The following is a 25,010-nucleotide window of genomic DNA, read 5'->3' on the forward strand; positions in this document are numbered from 1 at the left end:
CACATATTAATGTCACAAACTTCATGATAGGTGCTATCTCTCTGTGACCATTCACTGGGTCACCCAAATAGAGTCATAGGAAGTCTTTGTGAATTAATCAGGAAGTAGAGATCGAATCCTTTCTATTTTTCCAATCTCTCATGCTTATTTCCCCAGACATTGTAACTAAGATAAACTCCTCACATATCCCTATATCTCACTTGTCACTGGCTCATGTAAATAGATAAACGAAGGGCCACAGGACTTCTGGTTAAGCAGAAAGTCTAGAAATCATTTATCATCATTTTTTATCTGAGCTCGTTTGAGATGTCTTGCAAAGCAAACATTTCCATGTCTATGATAGAACCTAAATGCTTGCTTCCTTACTTGATGTACAGCTATGGCCAAGACATATGTCTAGACTATGCAATAGATTCTTTATCTGCAGGATTTAACTTGGGAGTGGGTCATTCAAAGAACCAGGGCAAGTGCACAACCTCTAAGGGAATATGGATGCAACAGACATAAACTCATGAAGTTTCTAGAGGAGCTCGTCACATGTTTCTGAGGCTGTCAATGGCACCCAGATGGAGCAACAGAGGTATCATCACAGGACTCATCCTCAGGCTCATATTGAACGTTCTTCATGGTTGCAGTCTTCAGACAAGATGCACCTCTATTTCTGAAGATTCTATAAGTCTTTCAATCATTTTTAGTGTTATATTATCAGTTTATGTTGGACTGAATTTATTTATCTTTTTCCGCTTATGAACCCTAGCTAATAATATTCAATTCCAAACTCCATTTTAATTCAGTTACAAAATTTCGCTAGGAAATATTCCGGTAAAGAGAGAAGGAGGACCTAGAGTAAAGCAGTGATAACAGGAATTGAAGAAGAGAGATCTTAAAAATGTTCAAGTAAAAAACATTTAGAAAATTTTATGGCTGATTGGTTTATTGTAATGCAAGAACAACAGGCTTATGCTAACTTGCAATTGTTATTGGCTCACCATTTAGTCTGAAATATGTCTTAATGTCCCTCACAATGTGTGAAGTGCTTAGTAAGTGTTTGGTCACTGGTCTTAAGCAACAATTGTCTTTTTAATATTTTTGTATATTTTTAAATATTTTTCATATTTCCCCAAATTCCAGAAGCATGTAGTTAAGTTAGATGAAGTAAATCTTTCAACAACAAGCAAGTATCACATTTTTTCACATTATTGTGACATTTTCATCCTGTCCCTTGTGAAGAAATAATTCCACTTAATTAAAATTTGGAGAGAAGCAAGTTATAGCCAATCGCTATTCTACAAGTCAAACTTCTAATAATTTAGTGTTCTAGTAAATGCTTAATTGACATGCAGATAAAATGTCAAAAATTATATCATCTATTCAAATCTCTCCCACTGTTGATGGAATGCAAATTGACACAGTCATTATGAAAATCAGTTAAGGTTCCTCAAAAAATTAAAAATAGACCCACCATATGACCCAGAAATTTCACTTTTGTGTGTATATCCAAAGGTAATGAAGTCATTGTCTTGAAGAGGTATCTGCATGTCCATGTTCATTGTACTATTATTCATAACAACCAAGACATGGAAACAATCTAAGTGGTTATGGATGGATGAATGGATAAAGAAAATGTGGTAAATATAAATACAGTGAAATATTATTCAGCCTTAGAAAAGAAGGAAATCTTGTCACTTGCTGTGACAACATGGATGAACCTGGAGGATGTTATGCTAAGTGATATAAGGAAGACACAGGAAGAAAAATACTGCATGTTCTCACTTATATGTGAAATATAAAAAAGTCAAACTCTTAGAAGCAGAGGGTAAAATGATGTTTACCAGAGGATGGACTATGGGGGAAATAGGGAAATTTTAGCCAAAGGATGCATAATTTCAGATATGCAGGATAAAAAGTTCTGGAGCTCTAATGTAGAAGAGGGCGACTGTAGTTAATGGTGCTGAATTATATACCTGAAATTTGCTAAGAAACTAGGTCTTAACTGTTCTCAACAACAAAAAATTAACTATGTAAGGTTGTGGATATGTCAATTAGCTTGACTGTGGTGATGGTTTCACAATGTATATGTATATCGAATCATCCTACTGCACAACTTAAAACGATACAATTTTATTAGTCAATTACATTCAATAAGGGTGAAAAATTCAAATTATTATACAAATAAGTAAAATATTTGGTTCCTATTAGATCGGGTCCATCCTAAATCATTTACTGTTCTTTGGTCTTAATTTACTAATTTTGAGAGATAAAGAATTGTAGAACTGGTATACTGAATGACATCATGTTTATGCATTTTCCATTTTCATTTATACATCTTAGTTAAGCCCCTTTGCCCATGAGTTAGAGGAAAATCTATTCCTTTAATATTGCTGAAAAAAGAGGTTCACAAAGAAAAACAAAAATGATGCCTTAGAATATACAATTATTATGTGAAACCTTAATTTTTTTTAATCTTCTAGATTAATTTTAGTTCCTTCACTCTAGACATGGAATATCAGTTTTCTTCATGACTGGACACAGCTGAAAAGATGTGTCACTGAGACTTGGAGACGAAGACAGATGGTTTGTCTACCTTTTCACCGAGTGGATTCTCTAAATCACTCTTCTCAGGGCCCCATCACCTCTTTGTTTTTCAGGCTGTAGATGATGGGGTTGAGCCTTGGGGTCAGGAGGGAGTGGAAGACAGCCAGAACAGTGACGTCAGTAGGAGATTGGCAGGATCTCAGGCACAGGAAGTGTAAGCAAAAAGCACATATTAGAAAGTCATCACAGTGAGGTGGGTTCTGCATTTCGAATAGACTTCTTCCTCCGTTCTGTTAATTACATGTGATAGAGAACCAGGTGAACTCAGACATAGGAACACACAGTACCAATAAAAGGTAACACAGGGGCCGGCCAGGTGGCCCAGCAGTTAAGTGTGCATATTCCACTTTGGTGGCCCGGGGATTGCCAATTCAGATCCCGGGTGCGGACATGGCACCTCTTGGCAAGCCATGCTGTGGTAGGTGTCCCACATATAAAATAGAGGAAGATGGGCACGGATGTTAGCTAAGGGCCAGTGTTTCTCAGAAAAAAGAGAAAGATTGGCAGCAGTTAACTCAGGGCTAATCTCCCTCAAAAAAAAAGAATAAAAGGCAACACAAGGAAGAGGGTGGGACTCCAACATTGTATACTCATAGACCCAGGTTTCCATATAGGCCATAGTCAACATGGCTGGGACATCACAGAAGAAATGATTGAAGGCTCTAGATCAGCCATAAGAGAAATGGAGGGTGTATACAATGTGGGCAAAAGAGTTGATAGAGACCATTATTCAGGATCCTATTAACATCAGCGCACACACTCTTTTGCTCGTATGAATAGCATAGTGGAGAGGAAAGCAAACAGCCATGTAACAATCATAGAACATAGAGGCAAATAGTAAGCCTTATGCTCTTGCTAAAGTCAAGAAGGAGCTCTGAATATAATACCCAATGAAAGAATATACTTATTTCCAAACAGAAGATTAGAAGCCATTTTGAGGACAATGGTGGAGATGTAGTTAGAGCCATGAAGGAATGCTGTCTAAGTATGAAATACATGGGTGTGTGGAGATGGGTGTCCAGGAGGATAAGGAGGATCATGGACAGACTGTCAAACAGAGCCATCATCAAAATGAGAACAATGAAAATGAAGAACAGGCCAATTCTTGATGGTGGAATAGCCTCAATAATTGACAATTTTCCAAGGGATTTTCATTAATTTTTTCCTAAAGACAGACACAAAATTGTTAGTATAGAGTAATAAGGCATTTTTAATTTATAATTTTAGTCATACTATGATTTAGTCATGAAAAATTGCAGCTCTAAAATGAAGAACAGAATTACCTATTTTGAAAAAAATAATCTAGTTTTTGCCTCACAGATAAAAGCTTGATGAGACAAACATCTGTGGCCAAAATATTTTATAGACATCTGCAATGTAATAAAAAATGCATTTCTTTAATGACTTTATTAGGATGTAGATGTATTCCCCAACATAATTCCAGCATTACTAATTCCAGACCTTATACTTTAAATGTATATGAAAAAATTCAATGCAAATGCATAAAATATAGACCGATATTTGAATACATTTTTATGACCCTCAGGGAATGAGTTTTTCTTTTATAGTGAAGCCCTGATACCTCCCAGACTGCAGCAGCCTATCAGCTCACGTTGCAGACCTAAACTCATTTTTTGAATTCTCCTCAAGGAGTTTGCCAAATCAAGCTGCTTAGACATCATTTCATTATTTGCTTCTTCCTTTCAGAAATCTACAGTGGATCTTTATTGCCAAACACCATTCATGCAAAGCAATTTTCTTCTGCCTCCTCACTCAATCTCCAACTGCTCAAGTTAAAATAGATCCTTTTCTTATGAATCTATACTCCAGTTTCATTGTAGCCTCCATGACTCTGCTCAAGGTCTCCCAAAAGATATTAATTCTGTCCATCTGCTTCCCAATGCTCATATAGCATTGTACATTTCTTTATGGAATCTTTTCTTACTCATTCATTTTTTCCCTTTTATTTTTATGTATTTAAAACTCTTTCTATTTGTAAATGAGTGTGAGAGTATAAACACATCTATTTATCACCTCTCCACCATAAAACTCGACTAACATGATAATAAAAAGATAAATGTTATCATTTAAGAAAGTGTGGATGAGAGTAAAGGAGGGGAATCAGGGATGAAAGAGTTCAAGACATTTTGGGAGAAAGAATTTTGAGAAAAATTCAGTCACTTAAATGGAGAAGGGGAGATGGCATCCTGAGAATCTTCTTCGGGGGAATGAGTGGGGAATTCTCTTTCAAAGAGAATACCATAAGTGAGCAAGCTCAGCATGCCATGCCCAAAAAGGGTCTCTAGGTCTTTAGTCTTATAATACTGCTCTAAGATCAAAGGTCATCAGACTTTTGAGGAAGTCTCCAAATGAAAGAAGGAGATACACACACACACAGACGCACAGGCACACATACTGAGTTAAAAAATGATTGGTAAAAATGCAAGAAATCTTTACAAAATAATTTCACATTCAGAGAAATATGAGAAGTTAAATCCACAGTACAAATATCAAGAGTAATATAAGAGGAAATGTCAGATGACAATAAAGGAGTTCTAAAAATTAAAGATACAATAATTAATATAATAGATTCAATGAAAGCTTTCAGAGATAAATTGGGGGAAATGGATCAGAAAGAAAACAACCACAACCAAAAAAGGTCTGACATTTAGAAACGATAGAATTAGAGAGTTAATACAAGACGATACAATATATACTTATGGGCATTCATGTTTTCTGCTATTGAGTTCCTCTAGTGAATTTTTCTTTTTCAGTGTTGTATTTGTTATTTTAGATTGGTTCTTTTTTATATTTTCCCATTCTTTGTTGATGATCTCACTGCCTTCATCCATTCTTCTCCCAAGATTAGTGAGCATACTTATGACTTTTTGTTTGAAGTCTCTGTCAGGGACATTGTTTATTTCTGTTTCCTTTAGTTGTTTTTCTGGGGTTTTGTCCTGTTCCCTTGCTTGTAACATATTCCTTTTCCTCCTCATTTTGCCTCTTTCTCTGTGCTTATGCCTATGTATTAAATGGATCAGTTATGTCTCCTCATCTTGGAGAAGTGGCTTTATGTGAGAGACATCTTTTGAGGCCCAACCGTGTCCTTCCCTCTCACTGCCAGTTCCAAACGTTCCAGGGGTTTCCCCTATGTGGACTACGTATGTCCTTGTGTTGTGGCAGGGTTGCTTTTGCTGCAGATTCCCAGGGCTTCTGGGTTGTCTCCCTTGCCCAGCTGGTTGTAATGCTCAGGTGTGTGTGGCTGATACGGACCCTTCAGTCAGTTTATTTGGTTTGAGGAGCCCCAGCACAGTAGGCTACAAGATCTAATAGCACATTCCTGTTGCAGTTTTTCTGCTATGTTAGTATGCCCCCAGCGAACCTGGTTGCTAGGTTCAGGGGCTTACAATTGCTGTGGGCCTTGGGCCTGCAAGGCTGTTGTCAGCTCTCTCAGGATTGTAGCTGTGTCAGGCTGGGCCCAGGCACAGGAGCATCCAATTGTTCAGGCTTTGGAAGGTGGGCCTGATCACCTATGTGGCTGTTTGCAAAGCACAGTTCTTCTGCCACTGATAAACCCCATGGCCCATAGGTCCACACACACTGTCAACACAGTCCTGGCCCATGCACATGTCCTGACCCCCTGGAGTGTCCATCCATGGATCTCAAGCTCCATCCATTTTGTCACAAATGGCAAGACTTCATGTTTTCTTATTGCTGAGTAGTTGTCTGTGGTGTGTGTGTGTGTGTGTGTGTGTGTGTGTGTATATATATATATACCACATCTTCTTTATCTATTCATCCCTTGATGGGCACTTAGGTTGTTTCCAAGTCTTACCTATTGTGAATAATACTAGAATGAACATAGGAGTGCAAATATCTTTTCACATTCATGTTTTCACATTTTTTTGGATAAATACTCACAAGTGGAATCATTGAATCATATGGTAGTTCTATTTTTAATTTTTTGAGAAATCTCTATACTGTTTTCCATAGTGGCTGCACAAGTTTACATTCTCACCAGTAGTGTACGAGGGTTCCCTTCTCTCCACATCCTCTCCAACACTTGTTTCCTGTTTGTTAATTATAGTCATTCTGGTGGGTGTGAGGTGATATCTTATTGAGGTTCTGATTTGCATTTCTCTAAAAATTGGTGATGTTTAACATCTTTTCATGTGTCCGTTGATCCTCTATATATCTTTGGAAAAATTACTGTTCAGACAGTTTTTCTGTGTATGATATACTTTCCTTCATATGTTCAGCTTTGATTATATCAATTATTCCTGATCTCAAAGTTTCTTTTGAAAAACCTACTTGTCGGCTTGTTGATGTTTCTCTGTATGCATAGAGTCACTTTTCTGTTGCTACTTTGAGAAGTCTATCTCCGTTTTAAAAGTTAGACAACTTAATTATAAATATTTTTGTTTAGACTTCTTTATATAGGGAAGAGGTGGAGCTCTCACAGGATGATTAGTAACATCTATACCCGCCTGATTGCAAACCTCTCTCTCAAAACCAGAACACAAGGAAAGCAGCAAAGAGGCCTTCTTTCTTGTGGAATCTTCCTGAATCCTGAACTGCAGCTCTGGTGACACACGGATTTGGGTGAGTGGCAGGAAAAAGAGAGTATCACTGCTCATCATTTTCTACATTACTAGCAGCTCCAAGAGGCTATCTCTACTTCTCCCCTGAGAAGAGAGCATATTTTACCTTCTATTACATCCCTACGCTCTCCCCAAGGTCCACCTGACTTGATATTATCTACACAGCTAATTGTGAGTTACCAGGCTTATGTCCCCTCTTTCTTTCTTCTCTTCTGAACTATTTACAGAGACAAAGGCAATTTTACCAAATTATTTTATCACTTTTGTTGCATATATTACTGGCAACATACCTTGGTTTTCTCTTATTTAAACACTTCATCCAAAATTTCTTTCCAAGCAGATATGTATTTGGCCACGGTACTGAGCCATTATGTGGCCAAACCTATTTGACTATGCTCTCTTACCTGGCTGGATAGAAGATTCTAGGTTGCAGGAAAGAGAAGCTAAGAAGGTGCAAAGTAGACACACTACTAAAGGTCCCTCCATGAAAAAATCAATATGGTGCTGGCAGACACAAACTATGAGAGCATGTTATGAAATGCAGATCTGGATTAACCGAGTCCTGGGCTCCTGATTCAGGTATGGCACTGCTTTGTCAGAAAATTAGCAACGTATTAATGACACAAAGCATTATGATTTTATAAATCAACTACAAAATATCCTGGGACTTTTCAACTATGGGAAAGTTAAGGGAAATAGTGGTGAATGCTTTGTGATGCTAAGCAGAATGGAGTTTGATAACCAGATGGTATGCAAATAAAGTAACCAAGAGAATATGTAAGTGGGGTCTACCGAGAGAGTAGACATCCGTAATCTACTTGTCTTGGCAGTGCATCCAAACATAAGAAGTGCTCTTATCATGCGTACAGGAGGCTCAGGATGCCTGATATATCCATCCACTTCATTCATTGCACTCATACAACAGCTGCCTGGGTGCATATACTCAAATAAAGAGACTAACATGCACAAATCTGCTCCTTCTAGGCATTGGCTCTGAATATAGGTGAGCAGCATGACACGGGATGAAGTCAAGGCATAGCCTTCCAAAGGTGAACTGGGTGCAGCATTTAGTAAGCGAACTCTTCGTCTCATATAAGGGTTCTGCTCTGATATCTTTACAATCTATCAATCTAGTCTTGAGAAGATGGCATACTGCTTTGCATCCAACGGGCCATGCTATCACCTCTTCGCTGATGACCAAGTCTTCATCACATAGACTATTGGACCCAAAGTCTTGCATTCTGGCCAGGAGCCCGAAACCAGCAGGAATATTCAGTGCTCAGCATGTCCTATCACATCACAGGGTTTCTTTTTCATTAAAGAACGTGTGCTCTGCAGCACCTTTTCTAAGTTGGGTTTTGCTCAGGACTGGGTGAAGCTAGCAGACAGGAAGGATTGAAAAGTGGAGAGTGTGTTCAAATGAGAGATGAAAGGCACCTCCTTACAAAGCCACCATTCTTTTTCCAACACCTCATTCTCAGGCTTTCTCCTTGCTAGAACCTAAGTTTGGTTTGGGTGTTTCCCATCTCATGGACTCAGGCGACATGACCTTTTCCTCTCACCTGAGAACAGTGGGGAAGGAATTGAGTACAATCCTGTCACTGCTCAAAGTGTAGCTTAGTCATGGGCTGGATTGCAACCCTGACCCAGAAAGTTTCCTTGGGGCTTCTGGAAGAAAAGCCCTGTCTAGTGAAAAGGGGTATGACAGGGCATATTTTCTCTCACTGTCTTTGGACGTGTGGGGCCAAGAATAGAATAGTCTTGTGACAATGGACAGAACACTCTCAATATGAGAGAAAATGAAAATCTACCACTCCTGGAGTAGTCATGAGGTTGTTAATAGAGCCCTTTCATCCTCGAGTCACAGGGGCTCTTGACACTCTGTTGTGGGAGATAATGAACTCTGTATTGTTTTCTTAAATTAAGGTAAAATTCACATCACATGAAATTCACTGTGAAAAGGTGAATCACCCACAATTCAGTGGGGTTTAGGACATTCCCAGAGCTGTGCAATCATCACTGCTGTCTATACCACAAGATTTAATCATCCTAAAGGAAACCCTGTACAAATTAAGCAGTCGCTCCCCATTTCACCCTACGCCCACCCTCTGGCAACCAGGAAGGGACATTCTATCTATTGATCTGCCTTTTCTGGACTTTTCGTATCAATAGAAACATAAAGACTTCTCCTTTTGTGTCTGCCTTCTTTCAACAGCATAATGTTTTTAAAGATTAAACACACATCAGCAGTTCACTTCTTTTCATGGCTGATTCCTATCCCATTGCATGGATGTACCCATTTTTGTTTCTGCCTTCATCAGTTGATGGACCTTGCACCTTGGACTATTATGCACAGGGCTGATGTGAATATTCCTATACAAATTGTTGGTTGCATACCTGTGTTCGATTTTAGGGGGTAAATATCTAGGAGTGGAAGTGCCAGGTCATATGGTTATTCTGTGTTTAACTATTTTAAACTTCAAATTCAGGTTGAAATTTACTCCACAAAATTGAGTTTCAGCACCAAAAATAACAGCCATATTTTCTGTACTATTGGTAGAAAAACCCAAAAACAATTGCTTTGGTATGTTTTCCAGGTTTTGCTTGTAAAGCAAGATGAGACAGTAGATATAGTCATGGAGAAAGACAGAAGAAAATAGACAAATCAGTTGCTGGTATCCATGACCTCTGACTCTGTCTTACCCTGAAACAGAGCTGTTCAGCATCCCTGCGACAAGCTTATGAAGATATAGGCTCAGCACAGGAATGTGAAGAGCAAGAAGCAGAGAAAATTTTCTGCAGTAACCCCTCAGTGCTTCCTCAAGGGCCCCTTCTAATCATGAAGTTTTCCTCTGTATGAGCTATCCTTCTTTGTCTCTTTGTATGCCCTGCAACTTCTTGCAGACGACTATTTGGAATATGATGATGTGACAATTGTGGATGTCAGGTTCTCCCCATCCCCAGCGTTTCTTGTTTCTGCTTATTACAATAGTCCTTGTTAGTTTCTTTAGTGAATTTTCAGATCCTCTCCTGCGAGTTCTGTATTCTTTGTCATGTGTGGCCCCTGAAGTCTTTGTCCCATTAGCCCAAGGGTCAGCTAGGGTTTCTGAGTTTACCAGGTCTTCAGATGTCCTCCTTGGGAAAGAGGGTGAGTGAATTCTCTACGTGAGAGGGAGAGGAATCATATCCTTTGGTGAAAAGAAAGAGGGTGTGGTGCCAGCATCCACTTTTGCTTTCACTCTGGCACACAGAAGCCTATGTTTTCTAGACCTCTTGGCTTTGTAAAAGATTTGTGGCACCTTACGACCAATGGCATCACTTTTAAGCCAAAGAAGAAAAGAGGAGGTGTAAGAACCTAGGTGCTCTTTCTGTCCTTTGGTGGCAACTGAAGCAGGCATCAGTTTCAGATGGTGTACCAACAAGATCGTGGGGCCTCCATCAGCCTTCCCCCACGTGACTTAGGAAGCAGGGGTCCCTTCACCTCAACTATCAATGTATGATGTAAATCTGAGGAGAAATACATCTTTAGTCATGAATTTCTCAATTGTTGCATTTATTACCAGAGCGTTACCTAAGTTATCCTGGAGATTACAATGACCTACCCTCTCAGATCGCCTAACAGATAACTCTTCCAGAACATTTGCCGAATCTCATGCTGCTGTGTTCTGCATTAATGTCTCCTGATTGCTGCTTGTCACAGATGGGGCCCTGGAAAGAGACTGTGTGGGGGAGTATTCCATGTGGAAGATTTAGGGAAGGGTTCTGGGGAGATATCCCTATGGGAAGTTAGCAAGGCAGGGATCATTGAAGGAGAAGCTGAAGAACAAGACAGTTGCCACTGAGTCTCTGCCAACCCTCAAGGATCTCTGGAGCTGGGACGGCCGTTTGGTGTTGTCCCAAATTGAGACCATGTTTCTTATTCCCTTATTGGCCAGACCTGGGCCTCTGGCTGTCCCTCGAGAGGGTTGTGTCCTAAGGTTAGGTGGTTCCCTATGCTGTGGGCATGTCCTGTGAGGGAAAGAGCTGTGAGCTGTCCTCAGCCAATGTTCCCAGGAGCAGTGCGGTGGATGCATTGGCCTTGAGCATGACCCTGGGCTGAGTCTCAATGTTTCCATGTCACTTCTCCTTCACCATCGTCTTCCTTCCCAACCCAGTTAATAATCTCCCAAACTGAGAAGTCCTTGGGATGACATACATAGAGCTTCTGCCTTTCCCTATGATTGGATGAGAGAACTCATTGGTGAAGACCAGAATCTCTCTCTCCAGAATCCAGACCCCTTACCCAGGGGCTTTGGTAGATCTCCAGAAGTGTTCCAACCTTAGCTGCAAATGCTGAAGTTGTTCCTAAAACAGTGGCCCCAGTTTTGCTGTAGTCCGGTGGTTGTAGTTAGAGAGAGTTCAATTCCCTAAGGAGAGCCAGAGTGGTCTCCAAGGTCTTGTGGTCACTGGGACAGGCAGTGTAGACATCAAAACCTAAGGGAAGGTTGGGGAGTCAAGAGGGATTCTCATTGGTCTCCTCAAGGGTGAAGGAAAGGCCAGTACATCTTGGTACTTCTTCCTGAGCCACCAAAACCAAGGGGGCAGCAGTCAGGTGAATGGTCCAATCATATCATTCAGGGAGAAATCCTAAGGCGAGCCAAGAGAAGGGCAGTGTTTGAGAGTCAGTTTTCCCATTCAGAGCTCCTCCTGTCTTGGCACTTGGAGGTGGTATGAATATGGTTCCCAGGACTCTGGAACACTCTGGCTTGACTCCTTCACTGTGATGAGACAGATCACCAAGAGAGGCTTGCGGAGCACTGTGAGTGGGGTGAGGTGGCAGTTAGCTGGATGGTATGGCTGTCAATGGGACAGATTTTTTGTTAGCTCCTGTAAATGGAAGATGCATCAGTGAAAGGACAACGTGGCAAGATATTCTTGAGCTACGTGAGTGAGGAGTACAATCCCATGTCTTACACCACTTTGGAAAGACTGAGTTTATTCCTAACGTGATGTTGTTTTCACTTACACAGGAAGACGAGATGCAAGCACCCATCCCCACCTTACACCTGCAACAGTTTAAACAGAACCCGGCTTTCCAGTTCCTCAAACATTTTGAGGATTTCTCTCTGACACTATATGCACCTGAGGCTTTTCAAGAGATTCACATTATTATTTTCTCTTCCCTTTAGTTAGCTCTTAGGAAGCCAGTTTTGGTAACTCATACTTTCCTTCAAAAATAAACCTGTCATCCAGATTTGCTAATTGCTTTACTCATGGACTTCAGCAAACAATTTCCAATTTGGAAACCCAAAGATGGGATAAATTGTCCCTCCTCTGCCACAGCTGTACCCATGTGACTTACTGAATGTAGCTACCTGCTGGGTCGGCTCTCAGGAGCATCCCAGTCCTGGAGGAGACACTCTTGGGACACCCGTGCCTTCATCCTGGCCCTGGACTAGCCCTGGGACCTACCACGACTCTTTCTCCCTGGAGGGATAGCACAGCCTTCCCCACCTTCCTCTGGCAAGTCTCTTTCCTGGGTGGCTGCACTGCATCAGCAAGGGCCTGGGCTGCCAGGAACCAGGATTGATCCTCAGGTTCTGGCTGTCCTGAGATGGCCTCCCTGGCAGAGTCCAGCCTGCCAAGTGTCTGAGTGACACTTGCAGCCATCAGGAAGGAGGGGATAACTCAGAAGTGACAAGCGATTCATCTGGTCCTTGCTTACATGGTGTTTCCTGGGGATGAGGCTCAAAAGGCCGGGTGGTGACCCTTTAGCTGTTGGTTATCAGGCGGGTTCTCCGGTTGAGCCAGACCAGTGTCTGTTGGACACCAACATGGGGAGCATTTCCGGATTATACTTGGTGAGGCTGTGTCCATGCACATCCACAGAACATTAGTTTGGTGGCATTGCCCGCAGGACCCCCAACTCACACCCTTCTTAGGCCTCATCTTTCCAACTTCCCAACAGGAAAGGTTCACACCTCGATGACAGAACCACAGCACAAGACTGTGGAAATGACCCCAGTCACCCCAGGGGCTACATGCTTCATGGGCTCGGGCCCAGCTACCACTTTAGGAAAAGCCAGTCAAATTACACCAGAGTGTATAAACTGGTGAATGTCCAAGACCATGGACCAGAGAACCACACAGGCCCAGAGGTCACCCTGGGCAGCAAGGAACACTGTGGGGTCATTCCTGGTCAGAAGGATGGTCTGTTATCCTGGAAAACCATAGCTCACCAGGGATCCATCAGGTCCAGCCTGGAAGGAGTGGCCACGATGGACCTGACAGAAAGGCTAGGGGCATCTAGGGAATTTCTGCCCTAAGAAAGAATTGCATGCGGAAGTGCAGGGATGCTAAAAATCCTACTTCCCAGGGAGAACCAGGTTTAGTGGAGGGAGGCCCAGCTGTGGTGCTAAAAGCTGCCTCCCCAATCTTTCCCCTTGGAGAGAAAATAAGCAGGAAATGGGAATCAGAGTCTCAGACCAGAATCCCAGGAGGACCAAGCCCAGGTCAAATGTGAACAGGGAGACCCTAGAGAGGCCCAGAGAGGGAGAGTCCTGACCGCCCTTAGTCTATGTGCACAGGACCTTCCTCTAGCCTCTCCCTCTCCACGTGCACACTTTGAGGTTTTACAGGATTTTCCCCACTTACAGTTGATGCAATTCTAGGGACTGAATCAGAAAACAAGTCCCCATTTGGGCAAGAGGAACTGGGAAAATGTTCCCTCGTCCTCCAAGTGCAGGAAGGCAGCCACGGTCCTGGGCAGGAATTGTGCTAGGCACAGGCCAGGGCCAGCTTTTTTGTTCTTCTGGAAGGTTAGCTCTGAGCTAACATCTGCAGCCAGTCCTCCTATTTTTGCTGAGGAAGACTGACCCTGAGCTAACATCCGTGCCCATCATCCTCTACTTTATTTGCGGGACACCTGCCAAAGCTTGGTTGGACAAGAGGTGCATAGGTCTGCACTCGGGATCTGTACCAGTGAACCTCAGGCCGCCAAAGGGGACCATGGGAACTGAACCGCTGCACCACTGGGCTGGCCCCAAGCAAGAGCTACTTTTAAAGACACCCCCGTTTCCGTGGCTGTTGTTCTGCCAGAGAAAGTCCCTCCAACGTCTCAGCCCCGGGAGATCGGAGGGGCCGCTTCTGCTCCAGGACCAGGTGAACCACACTGCAATGATCCTGTTCTCGGAGTGAGGGGGACACGGGACTGTCCTTCAGCAGCCAGGGAGGGCACTGGCACGTCTCCCTTCACCACATGCCCTGAGCTGAGGACTCTACGAGGTTTCTGAATTCAAGGAGGAATGTGAGATTCTGGATCTCATTTCCATGAGCACAGAGAGCGAAAGAACCACACGTCCACTCCCAGGCTGAGACAAAAACAGAAATTTAATAGAATACCCAAACTTAGCATTTATCATTGACAACAAAAATATGGCCACTCCAAAGAGGGAAATAGGCGCTGGGGAAAATGTGTGAGGGAGATGGGGGCGTCGTCCACTCCCTTGTGGCCTTCAGGAAATGGATCACAAAGTTTTCATTCATATCAGCATCTGAGAGGTGGCCCCGTGCACCTGAGTGTCCCCGTTGTGTCCCTGCTGTGGTTCAGCTGGTCTCAGGAGCGTCATCTGCCACCACCGCTGGGCTCTTTTTTAGGGGCCTGGTGTCTGGATAGATAGAGGAATTTCCTAGGGGGCCTCCCCCAGAATCACAGCATACTCTCCCCCCTCCCTGCACCCTGTGTACCCTGTACCCCAGCCCTGGTGCTGAGTGCTCAGTCAGCCAACAGCACCCCATTTGACCCTGACACAGGGGCTGGTATTTAGTGTCACCCACTTCACAGAGGAACAAACCAGTCCCAGAAATGCGAGGGGAATCGCCCATGACAGGACTGTTCAGCGGTGAAGCTGGGGCCCAGCACCACAGCTGTCCGACTCCCCTGTCCCAGACTTGGCCTGAATCTCTACTGAGCCCCTGGATTCAGCCACTGCCAGTCCAGACACTCACTCAGCCCTGGGCGGGAAGATGAGTGGCTCTTCTTCTCTTTGAAGAAGAGTCGAATCTTTCTGGTCCACTGGTATCGGGGCTCCAGCTGAGAGGACAGGCTGTAGCTACAGGACAGAGTGGAGCTGTGGGCTCCCAGGAGCCACACCTGAGCTGTGCCTCCCAGAGCCTCCCAGCAGCTGGAGTCCCAGGGCCCCAGGAGTCACCATGCAGCCAGATCTGAGGCTGACCATGGAGTCACGGTCATGGACACTGGAGCTGGTCTGCAGAGAGAGTCCGCCCTGCCCTCACCCAACTCCTGCCCTGCCTCACCTTGCCTCCTCACTCACGGGCTCCACGGCCTGGAATCAGGCCCCAAAGTTCTCGTCGGGTTGCACGGTGTACAGATTTGCAACCTTCTGAACCAGCTTGATGTCCTTGATGAATTTGAATTCCTGGGACAGAGGAAGGACAGGATGGAGAAATGGCCTGGGTGGGGGACCCTACAGGGCTCTTGGAGGGGGTGAGGAGGGGGACAAGGAGCCAGTGTGGGGCCTTTGCCAACTTGGGAACCCTCCTTCCCAGCAATTCCAGTCAGGACGTGCCTGTTCTCACAGTTGGCCCGAAATAGATCCTCTACCAGGAAGGGGTCCTTGATGCCAGCCCTTCCCCCATCCGCCAACGCCATAGGATCCCCAGCTGTGTATATCAAACTCTGCAAATAAATGTCCGACCCCAGGGATCGAGCTAGAGGGCTTCTTATGAAAGGGGGGCTCTCTGATTCCCACACACCCATTCTCACCACAGTGAGGCTGCAGCTCCTTACCACTTCCGACAGCTGAGCACATTCCCCTGGAAGACAGACAGCCAAAGTCCATCAGGAACAGCCCCCTTAGCCCAGAACTAGCCCCCATCCCACCTCTTCCAGTGTTGCACTGCTGCCAGTGGGCAGGCCCTTCCAGAGACCGGACTTGGACCTGGGCCAGGCTCTGGGCTCTAGACCTTGGGGCAGAGGAGCTGAGACCTTGTAATCTAACCCTCTCTGATGACACATGGGGAGACTGAGGCCTCAGGCAGGAAGGGACAGCTCAGCCAATGATGTGCTTCCTCACTTGGAGGGGCCCAACTTCTCTTCCCTCATGGGCAGGGCCAGAAGGAGAGGCTGAGTCCAGCTCAGACACCACCTCCTGTGGCCACAAAGCCAGGCAGCTCTGAGCCTCAGCAGCCCAGGGAGCCCGGATGGCGGCCTAGGCAGAGCCTCCCATTACTCATTGCTGAGATGGGCCTGATGCCCTGGCTTCCACAGGAGGCTGGGAGGCTCTGCAGATAGGACCTTTCCAAGTGTGAGAGCTCAGGGCTCAGGCAGGACTCTCTCCTCCCAAACCCTCAGGAGCCTGATCCCACGGCCCCACCTCCAGGCTCACTCACCTCCACATAATAATCCGTCTCATCATGCAGCAGCTCCAGGTAACTGAAGATCATCTCAAGGGAGGGGATGACACCCTGCACCATCAAGGTGGTGATGGTGATGAGTTCCAGCATTCAGGTGGCCCCATAAACCCTCCCCTGAAACCTCTTACCCCAGCCACCTGCCCACCCCAGGCTCCCACATACAGCAGCCTAGGACCCTCAGGAGCCCCCATCACACACAATTCCCTCCTCCCCTCCCCTCCAGGAACACCAAACTCCCCCAGTCACATCCCAGGCTGGCTGTGGGCCAATCCAAGGGGATGTGGCCCCTGACCCACCCCACCACAAAACCATCCTGCTCCCAGCCCTTCCAGGCCTCCTCCTGCTCACTGCCAATGCAGGCACTTCAGGCTCGGTGGCCACAGCAGATGCTCTGGAGGAGGAAGGACCCTCTCCTGGGAGAGGCCTCCAGCTGGGAGGGGGAGCTCCCTCTCCGCTGACTCCTGGGTACCTCCCACCAGGCACCCTCACCTGCTGCCACCGCCTCTCCCGGTTTCCATGGTGGGCCCTCTGTGCAGTGGCCAACACTGTGGTAGCCTCCTGTTGTGGACCAGGACAGGGTCAGAGAAGCCATGCTCCCCTCCACATGTCCCCCAAGGCCACTGACCTCATACCTTGGCCATCTGGCTCCAGTCCCCTGCAGCCTATGCTGTTCCTGCCTCCAGGGTGCTCTGATTCTAGACCAGTCCCGGCTCCAGGACTCACTCCTGTGTGATCTTGGGCCTGCCCAGGCCTCCCAGAGCCTCTTTCTTCCTCAGGAAAGAGTGGGGAGAACTCCACCTGCATCCAGCGTTCTCCTGAGGACTCTGTGTCATCTGACTGTCATCACTACTCTCCCCTCACCTCTCGAGGAGGAGCCAGCACAAATCTCCCATTCCTGTCCTCCCTTGGACGGTATCACCCCGCTGTGAGGCCTGCATCATGTCATCTCCCTCCATTTCCCAGAGGAGGAGACCGAGGCCAACAGAGGGGCCCAGACTTGCTCAAGGACCCACTGAGGAGAGGCCACTCTCCCTCCCAGCCAGAGTCCCTGTCCCCGCTGCCTTCACCCCTCACCCTGCCCCACCACTGACCATGGTCCCGACCTCTGCACTCCCAGAGTGTGTCCCAACAACAGCCAAACTGAGACATGGAGGGAGAGGGCAGAGGGTGTTGGGGGGGCCGTGTGGCATCTCCTTCCTGCCCCCCTGACAGGGGTCTCTGAACCCCAGGATGGCCTTACCATAGCCTCACTTCCTAGGATGCACTCAGGATGTTCCCGGCCCCCTCCGGCACCCCTCCTCCCAGATCTCCAGCCCTAGGTCACCTTCAGGAGCAGTCTCCTGCTCACGTGCTGCTCTCCCCTGCACCACTTCTTAAAGGTGTAGGATCTCTCCCTGGGAGAGTGGGGAAAGAAAGAAAGAAAGACTATGGGGTGGTTGAAGGGCAAATCCCGTTTTTTTGAGATCCCAGAAGATCCAAACAGCCTAGGGCCTGGATGTGGGATTTCACTGGGATGCTCTGAGCCCCGAAGTCCCCATTGGACTGGGGAAGGGCCTCTCCTGTTGTGACCTGGGGCCTCCATTCCCATATCTACCACACAGATCTGTTTTGAACACTCTCGGTTTCAGTTGTCTGGAGATTTCTGTTGCTGCAAAGGAAACACTTGAGAATCTCCAACTGGGCTCAAGTCAGGATCTGATATTGAAGGAAATGAATTCCTGGGCAGAACTGGTAGCCTAAGGGCCCTGAGAGACTCAGAGACCCAGGAACCGGATCAGTCCGTGTCCCAGGCATTCTCTGTCTCCCAGGTGGTCTCAGCTGACTCCGGGGCCATGGAGACCCAAGGCCAGCTGCCAGGTCCACCTCACCCTCGTGGTGCTTGGATGGAGAGCAGCCTACCCACCTGGAAACTTGTCCCCATGTCTCTTTGAGACGGTTAATGGCAGGGCTTTGCAGAACAGAAAGGATAGTATGGAAGGAAGAGAAGTTTCTGAGGCCTCGGCACCCCTGGGGAAGGGAAGAGATTGAGCTGTGAGGGGCGGCTGGAGCTCTCCAGCTCTGGATTCTGTCCCCTCATGGACTTCTCCTGTCCTGGATGAGACAGATGCCCAGGAAACCCAGGGAGGGCACACCTGGGATCCGACGAGTAACACTGCCAGGCACAAGGATTTTTAGCTGAACACAAGGAAGGAGCACAGGAAGGAAGTGAGCTTGCCACCACCAGGACCTCAAGTCAAGGTCAGTGTGACCCTGGCAGGAGGGTCTAGGGACAGTGCAAGGACTCAGACCACAGACTTCAATCTCAAGAGCTGAGAAACAAGAGGCAATTCCCACGACTCCAGACAGGGCTTCCATTGGCCTCCCATGACTTACCTCGGCCACCTGAATCCACAGCTCCACCACCCTGGCCCTTTCCTGGGCTGTCATGCCCGGGGCCCCAAGGCACATAGCAATGACACTGTTGGCCAAGGTGTTCGTGTGTGCCACAGTGTCATAGATGGTGGGTGCCAGGTACTCGCGGTCCCTGTTGTCTCGCTGGGACCAGATGGAGCCCAGGCAGTGGGCAGGCACCAATTTCTTAAACAGTTCCTGAGGTAGATTCAGAGTGTTGCCAGCACTGCCTCACCCCAGCTCAGCATCCACGGTCCCCCACGGGTCCCAGGCGGGTTGCAGACAGAGCGGGAGCTCATGAAGCAGAGGATGTGATCTCTGAGGTTTCTGGGACTCCCTGGGTTTTGTCTGTGTCCACTGAAGGTGCCAACACAAGATGACACGGGACACAGTGCAGTGCAGAAGGGAAGGCATTTGCTCCCAGCCCCGTCTGACCTCCTCCAAGCTCTGAAACACAGCCCCCACCGGCCCACCCCAAGGGACATCTTCCACACATCCCAGTCCCCCTCGGGTCCCAATTCCCATTCCCATGCACATTCCCCTGAGGCAGGGAGAAGCACCGGCTTTGTGTGATTATCTCCACTGGAGTCAGTACACATCATGTGCCTGATACGTGCTGAGGCTTTGAAGGCCCCCTGGGCACAGGCGTGATCAGCCCAAGGACCTGGCAGCACTTCAGTGAACTCCCTCCTGCACCAAAGGGCCAGACGCTGCCCAACTTCCTCTCTGTTCCACCTCATTCATCGGCACAGCCACCCCATGCAGCAGGTGCCCTTAGTGTCCGGCTCTGCTGTGCACGTGGGGACAGCGAGCGCTTGGGGTTAAGAAAGTGCCCAAGTCACAGTGTTGGTAATGGGGGAGCAGGAATGTGGACCCAGATCATCAGATTTTGGGTCACGGAATGGCAGGTGTGGGGCAGCTCATGGCACACGAAGGCAGAGACCCCTGCCCTGCAAGCCCCGCTGCTCACTGCCTCCATCCTTGTCAGCTGCTCTGCCACCAGCCTGGGAGAGAAGTGCAAGAGGTTCGGCTTCTCCTCCCTCAGCTGGTTTTCGTTGGTCACAGCCCAGGGTCCAATGGGCTCTAGTTCAGGAGCTGACACTGGGGCTGAAGTTACTGGTGGCCCTTTCTCCAGCCCTGTAGAGTCCGATGCAGGTGATACAGGCTCAAACTCTGCCACAGGTGGTGGGGCCAGAGCTAGAGCTGGCTCTAGCTCAGGGGCTGGCTCTGGCTCTGGCTCTGGCTCTGGAAGTGGCAGGAGCTTTGGAGTTGGCTCTGGAGCAGGATAAAAAGAAAGTTTCACTCACACACCTGACAGTTTTTGTGCCTTTCCAAAGACAGGAAGGACTCCACTGCCTTTAAGGGAACTCTAGCCCATGAACCTCAACACAGTCTTCTCAGACTCCAGTCCCCTCACCTTTCTGTTTGGCCTCAATGGACTTGATGTGCTCCAGGTGGCCTGGCAGAAGGTAGGCATGGCCCTCCACATGTGAGCCACGAAAGCTGACGTGCAGAGTGGCCAGCTGCAGGGTCCAACAAGGAAACGGTAGGGCCTCCCTGCAATCCTGCCCTTGGCCCAGCCAAGTTCCCAGCAGGAAATAGATAGCACTGGGGGGAGGCAGATGGGCCAGAGAGTCAGTGGCGCTGCCTTTCTTTATACACTGCCTGCGCAAGGCACTCTTGTTATCATCTAGGCCCCTGTGCCAGCCCCTCCCCCTCCAGAGGAGGGGCCCAGCCCAGCCCTGAGCCCCCACTGGCTGTCCTGGCAGTGGCAGGCCTGCTCATCCAGCAGGCTGAACACAGAGTCTGTGAGAGTCTCCTGTTCCCACCGGCACTCTCCTCCCCAAGGGTCTAGACACAGCCCACCCCAGCCCTCCATGCACATGGGCCACTGGAATGAAGACTCCAGCAGATCTGTGAGCAGCTTGCTCACGCACCTCCTACTATGGACCTGGTGGTGGAGCTCACAAGGGGTGGATGTGGAGAAAGGGAGGAAGAAGGAGCTGGGACTCTGCTGGGATTGGGTCTCTAGGAGACAACTCAGCCCAGCCTCCCTTCCGGTTCTCAGGGGGCCTGGGACCCATGCACATCTCTCTTTGAGTCCAGTCCTGCTGGAGTGGAAGCCACCAGAACTCAGCCTTCCCATGGGAATCACAAGATGGGTGAGATGCAGGGTTCTCCCAGGGCTGCGCCAGCCACAGCCTTCGTTCTCTCCCCTCACCCTGTTTGCTAGAGACAGGAGGCCCTCTGTCTGCACCCAAAGACCACTCACTTTGGGAGGTGGTGCTGTCCTCCAGCATCCCGCACACAATGGGCCAAGCTGCCTCCATGTGTCCCAAAGGGGATGAGGGCATCGCCTGGGATGTAGGGTAGACGGGACCTAGAAATGATGTCAAGTGTGACTGACTCTCAGATTAGAGGGGAGGCCCAGGGAGGCTGTCTTCTTCATTTATTGAGTGACACTTAGAGTGTCCAGATGTCCTGCACACAGTAGGTCCTTGATAGACATTGTTAAATGAACTCCAAGCAGAACCAATCCAGGTGTCTGAGTAGGCCTGGGGCCCCTCTGTGGCCCCAGAGATCCCTAAATGGCTACACCAAGGACAAGCACCAGGACGAACTGGATGGCATCTCAAACTCCTTGACAGGGTGCTCTCTAGGTGTTTTTCCAAACTCAAAAAGCCACAAGCCAGTGAAGGGAGAGGAGGACTACTTTTCATGGGGGGCAGAGAAATAATCACCACCAGCAACCACAGCATGGCCCACCACCCTCTCTGCAGAGCCGGACACCAGGGAAGCACCTGGATGGCTGAGCCCATTCATCCCTGGGAGAACCCTAGCAAGTTCATCCTCTCCCACTCCACGTTTCAGAGGAGCCAACTCAGGCTCAGAGAGAAGTGGTAACATTCCCAAGACAAGACACACAGCTGGCAGTGGGCTGAGTCACCACCGTGCTGAGGAGGAGGCGGGCAGTCACCTGGGAAACAGCTGGTCCAGGACCTGGTGGGATGTGCTGGAGCCTGAGTAGCTGCAGAGCGAGGTGGTGACACTGCAGAGGACTCTACCGGGGAAGGCTGGCAGCACAGACTCTGAGAGCCTCTGCATCCTGCCTGCCTGGAGGGCACGCATCCTGTAGGCCTCAGTTATAGACAGAGTGGTCTCATCTTCACTCTGGGTGGGACAAGGAGGGACACAGGGTCAGGGCCACCACTGCAAGCCACCAGGATTATCAAGGTCTGCAGCTGACTCAGGAACTCCTAGCCCCTCCCAGACGGGTGCAACAGGAGAGACAGGGGCTCCCACACTCAGCAAGGCTCTGGGCTTTCAAAGTACAATCTGACTTTGGGCAGGCGAAGGATTCCACATTGAGCTCCCTCAAGGCCATTTGCTCACTGAGGGACAACAGACCTCCCTCTGTGAAGAGCACCAGCCCAGTGAATCCTCAACAGACACACCTTCTCTAGAGAGAACAGAGGCTTAGGCATGCCAAGTGGCTTCTCTAGGTCCTGTGGGTCAGAACTGAGAACCGCCCAAACTGAGGGCTGAGGACATCCCCTCTAACTTCCTGAGGCTTCATCGGACCCTGACCCGGAGGGAAATGTTATATGGCCACCTCACCCCTCCCAGGTCTGGAAACAGTGTACAGGGCAGTGACACGTTCTGAGAATCCCTTTGACCTCCAAAACATGCTGATGGTTATTTCTCTTACATTAAAGGGAGTTTGGAGACCCTCCTTATCGAGGTTCCATGTTCCAAAAAAGGCAAAATTCAAAGATACTCAGGGCCTAGTGGGAAGTGACAACGACATCAACGTTTTCTCTAATCTTCCTAGGGAAATGCAAAGAGTGCCCTCCTACCCTCCTATGCAGTTGGTGAGGAGGAGCAGAAGTCCAGATTCCTTTGGGAATGGGACTGTGGGACACTCAGGGGGGACAGCCCTGTTAGGGTCCCAGGAGAACGGCAGTTTGAGGTTGGATTCTGGGCCGGCCCTGGTCATCTCAGGGTCCTGGGTAGGAAGAAGCCTTGTGCCCACTCTCACCTCAGAGCAGCCCTAGTTATTGATGGTGGCGCGGTGCAGCGGCCCCTGTCCAGGGAGATGGAGTACCCGAAGCCATCCACCACCTCTTCGACCACCTCCTGTGTGCAGCTCTGCAAAGAGAGTGCCCGAGAGCAGGGCCAGGAGGTCTCAGGGACCTAACTCTGCTTGGCCACAGGAGGAAACCCAGCACAGATCAGGTACCCAACAGCATCTGCACAGACCTCCAGCCAGGGAGGGAATGAGATGACACCCGGAGGGCTCGGGACTGACACATGCATAGAGGAGCTTGGTCCCCAGCACCCACTCTCCCATCCTGCTAGCCACCACCTAGGCTGGGAACATGATGCAGTGCCAGGCTTCCAACACCCAGCAAAGGGCTCCTGCCCAAAGTGGGTCACTGCTCTGCCCCGCCAGCCCTCACTCAACTCCCCCCTGACACACAAGGAGGCTCAGAGGAGTGTGGGGCTGGGATCCCGGTGTGGCCTAATGCGGTTGGCTGGCCCTGTGTTACCTGAGGGCTCCTCCTGCGAAATGGCCAGAGGCTGTGCAGGTGAGGGCCGAGCCAATGTGTAGCGACTGAAAAGGCTCTGTTTCTTGGCTTTCCTGAAGCCAGAGCCTCAACAAGTCAGGAGACAACAGCAGAGCATCCTGCTCTCTTGAGTGTCTCCACTCAAGTGAGCTCAATAGGAGGCTATGTCTAGAATGTGGGCACCTGGAGACCAGTGTGCTACATTCTGTTAGGGTTTGTCACCAAGGAAGTGAGGTCACTTCCTCAAGCTTCCATTACTCGGGCCCCTTCCTTCAATCACACCCACCCACCCAAAACCCCTCTGGGCTCTTGGCTGCTCACCCTCCTTGCCCATGTCATCTCCAGAACTGTACACAAATAGACAGCACAGAGCCCAACACAGGACGTTGAGATGGAACCAGGCTTCCAGTTTCAGGAAGCTGAGTTCAGCTGAGTTCAGGCCTCTTTTTGCCTAGAAGCTCTGTGTCCTGGAAAAGCCATTGTGCCTCCCAGGGCCTCCTCAGCCTCTCAACCTGCACGATGGGGATGAGGCCAGAAATAGCTCCCTCGGGACGTCCTCAGCTGTGAAAGAGACAGTAGTGACAACACCTGTGGTCTGGTTTCAATGTGTCTCATGCACACACTTAGAGATGAAAGAATGACAAGAAGGGGTGGGATGTCATGTGCAGTACCCCTCAAAACAGGCCTGGGTTGCAGCTCTTGGACCTTAAGCAAGTCACTGCCCCTCTGGGTCTCATTTCCACGTCTACAGCTTTTAGGGGTTGAAATTAGAGGAAATTCAGATATTGCCAGTCACTGGCATGAAACCTTCCACGGTCTCCTGTTTCCCTTAGAGTCAGAGCCAAGTGCCTCATGTCGGCCTATGTGGAGGGCAGCCTCCACCACGGCTCCCGGTGCTCACTGTCTTCTGCTGTGCACATCCTTGTGGAACTGCACAATCATTAGGAAGTGGCTTCTGAGCAGAATGCAGCCAAGGTGATGGGATGGCACACAACCCGGGGTTAATAACAAAAAGCCTGGCACTTCTTTCTTACCCACATTCTTCAGCCCCCTCCCTCTTTCCCTCCTCCTGTTTTCCTCTCTCTCTCTCTCTCTGCCTCTTATATCTCTGGAACTGGGAGAGTAAGTGGGCATGTTTTCAGTTGCCCTATGAAGAGGCTCCATAGGCGAGAACGGAGGGAATGATCAGCCAACAGACAGGCAGGAACTCAGACATTCAGTCCAAACAAACCCCTTCAACACGCATGTGAGTGAACTTGGGAGCAAACCCTCCCCAAGTCAAGCCACAATAGAGCCGCAGCCCCTGCTTCACAGAGACCTTGAGGCAGAGGCACCCAGCTAAGCTGTGCCCCATTCCTGGCACACATGCTTTGTGAGATGTTAAGGATTTGTACTTTCTATGTGCAATGTCTTAGAGCAATGTCATCAGAGAGTGATGGGA

The 25,010-nt window shown here is 48.4% G+C and overlaps 1 protein-coding gene and 1 pseudogene across 4 annotated transcripts; both read right to left on the bottom strand.

Moving 5' to 3' along the window:
- Positions 2,924-3,725, bottom strand: OR2CC5P (olfactory receptor family 2 subfamily CC member 5, pseudogene; annotated as a pseudogene).
- On the bottom strand, positions 14,546-23,729 carry LOC111770275 (ral guanine nucleotide dissociation stimulator-like). Of its 4 annotated transcripts, none has more exons than XM_070249377.1 (12): positions 23,552-23,716; positions 23,041-23,150; positions 21,979-22,172; positions 21,274-21,381; positions 20,419-20,609; positions 17,243-20,276; positions 17,100-17,168; positions 16,587-16,661; positions 15,961-16,010; positions 15,492-15,613; positions 15,183-15,286; positions 14,546-14,842 (listed from the first exon to the last, which is right to left on the bottom strand). In XM_070249377.1, the coding sequence occupies exons 3-6, from the start codon at positions 22,128-22,130 to the stop codon at positions 19,840-19,842; spliced, it is 888 nt and encodes a 295-aa protein (XP_070105478.1). In that variant the 5' UTR covers positions 22,131-22,172; positions 23,041-23,150; positions 23,552-23,716; the 3' UTR covers positions 14,546-14,842; positions 15,183-15,286; positions 15,492-15,613; positions 15,961-16,010; positions 16,587-16,661; positions 17,100-17,168; positions 17,243-19,839. The 4 variants fall into 4 exon arrangements, with proteins under 4 accessions (XP_070105478.1, XP_070105479.1, XP_070105480.1 ...); XM_070249378.1 differs by lacking the exon at positions 15,961-16,010 and having other exon boundaries at positions 14,547-14,842; positions 16,571-16,661; positions 17,243-18,004; positions 18,984-20,276; XM_070249379.1 differs by lacking the exons at positions 15,961-16,010; positions 21,274-21,381 and having other exon boundaries at positions 14,547-14,842; positions 16,571-16,661; positions 17,935-20,276; positions 23,552-23,729.
- Positions 23,730-25,010: the final 1,281 nt, after the last annotated feature.

Source organism: Equus caballus, chromosome 24 (genome assembly GCF_041296265.1).
Source record: "Equus caballus isolate H_3958 breed thoroughbred chromosome 24, TB-T2T, whole genome shotgun sequence".
In the NCBI taxonomy this organism is placed as follows: Eukaryota; Metazoa; Chordata; class Mammalia; order Perissodactyla; family Equidae; genus Equus; species Equus caballus.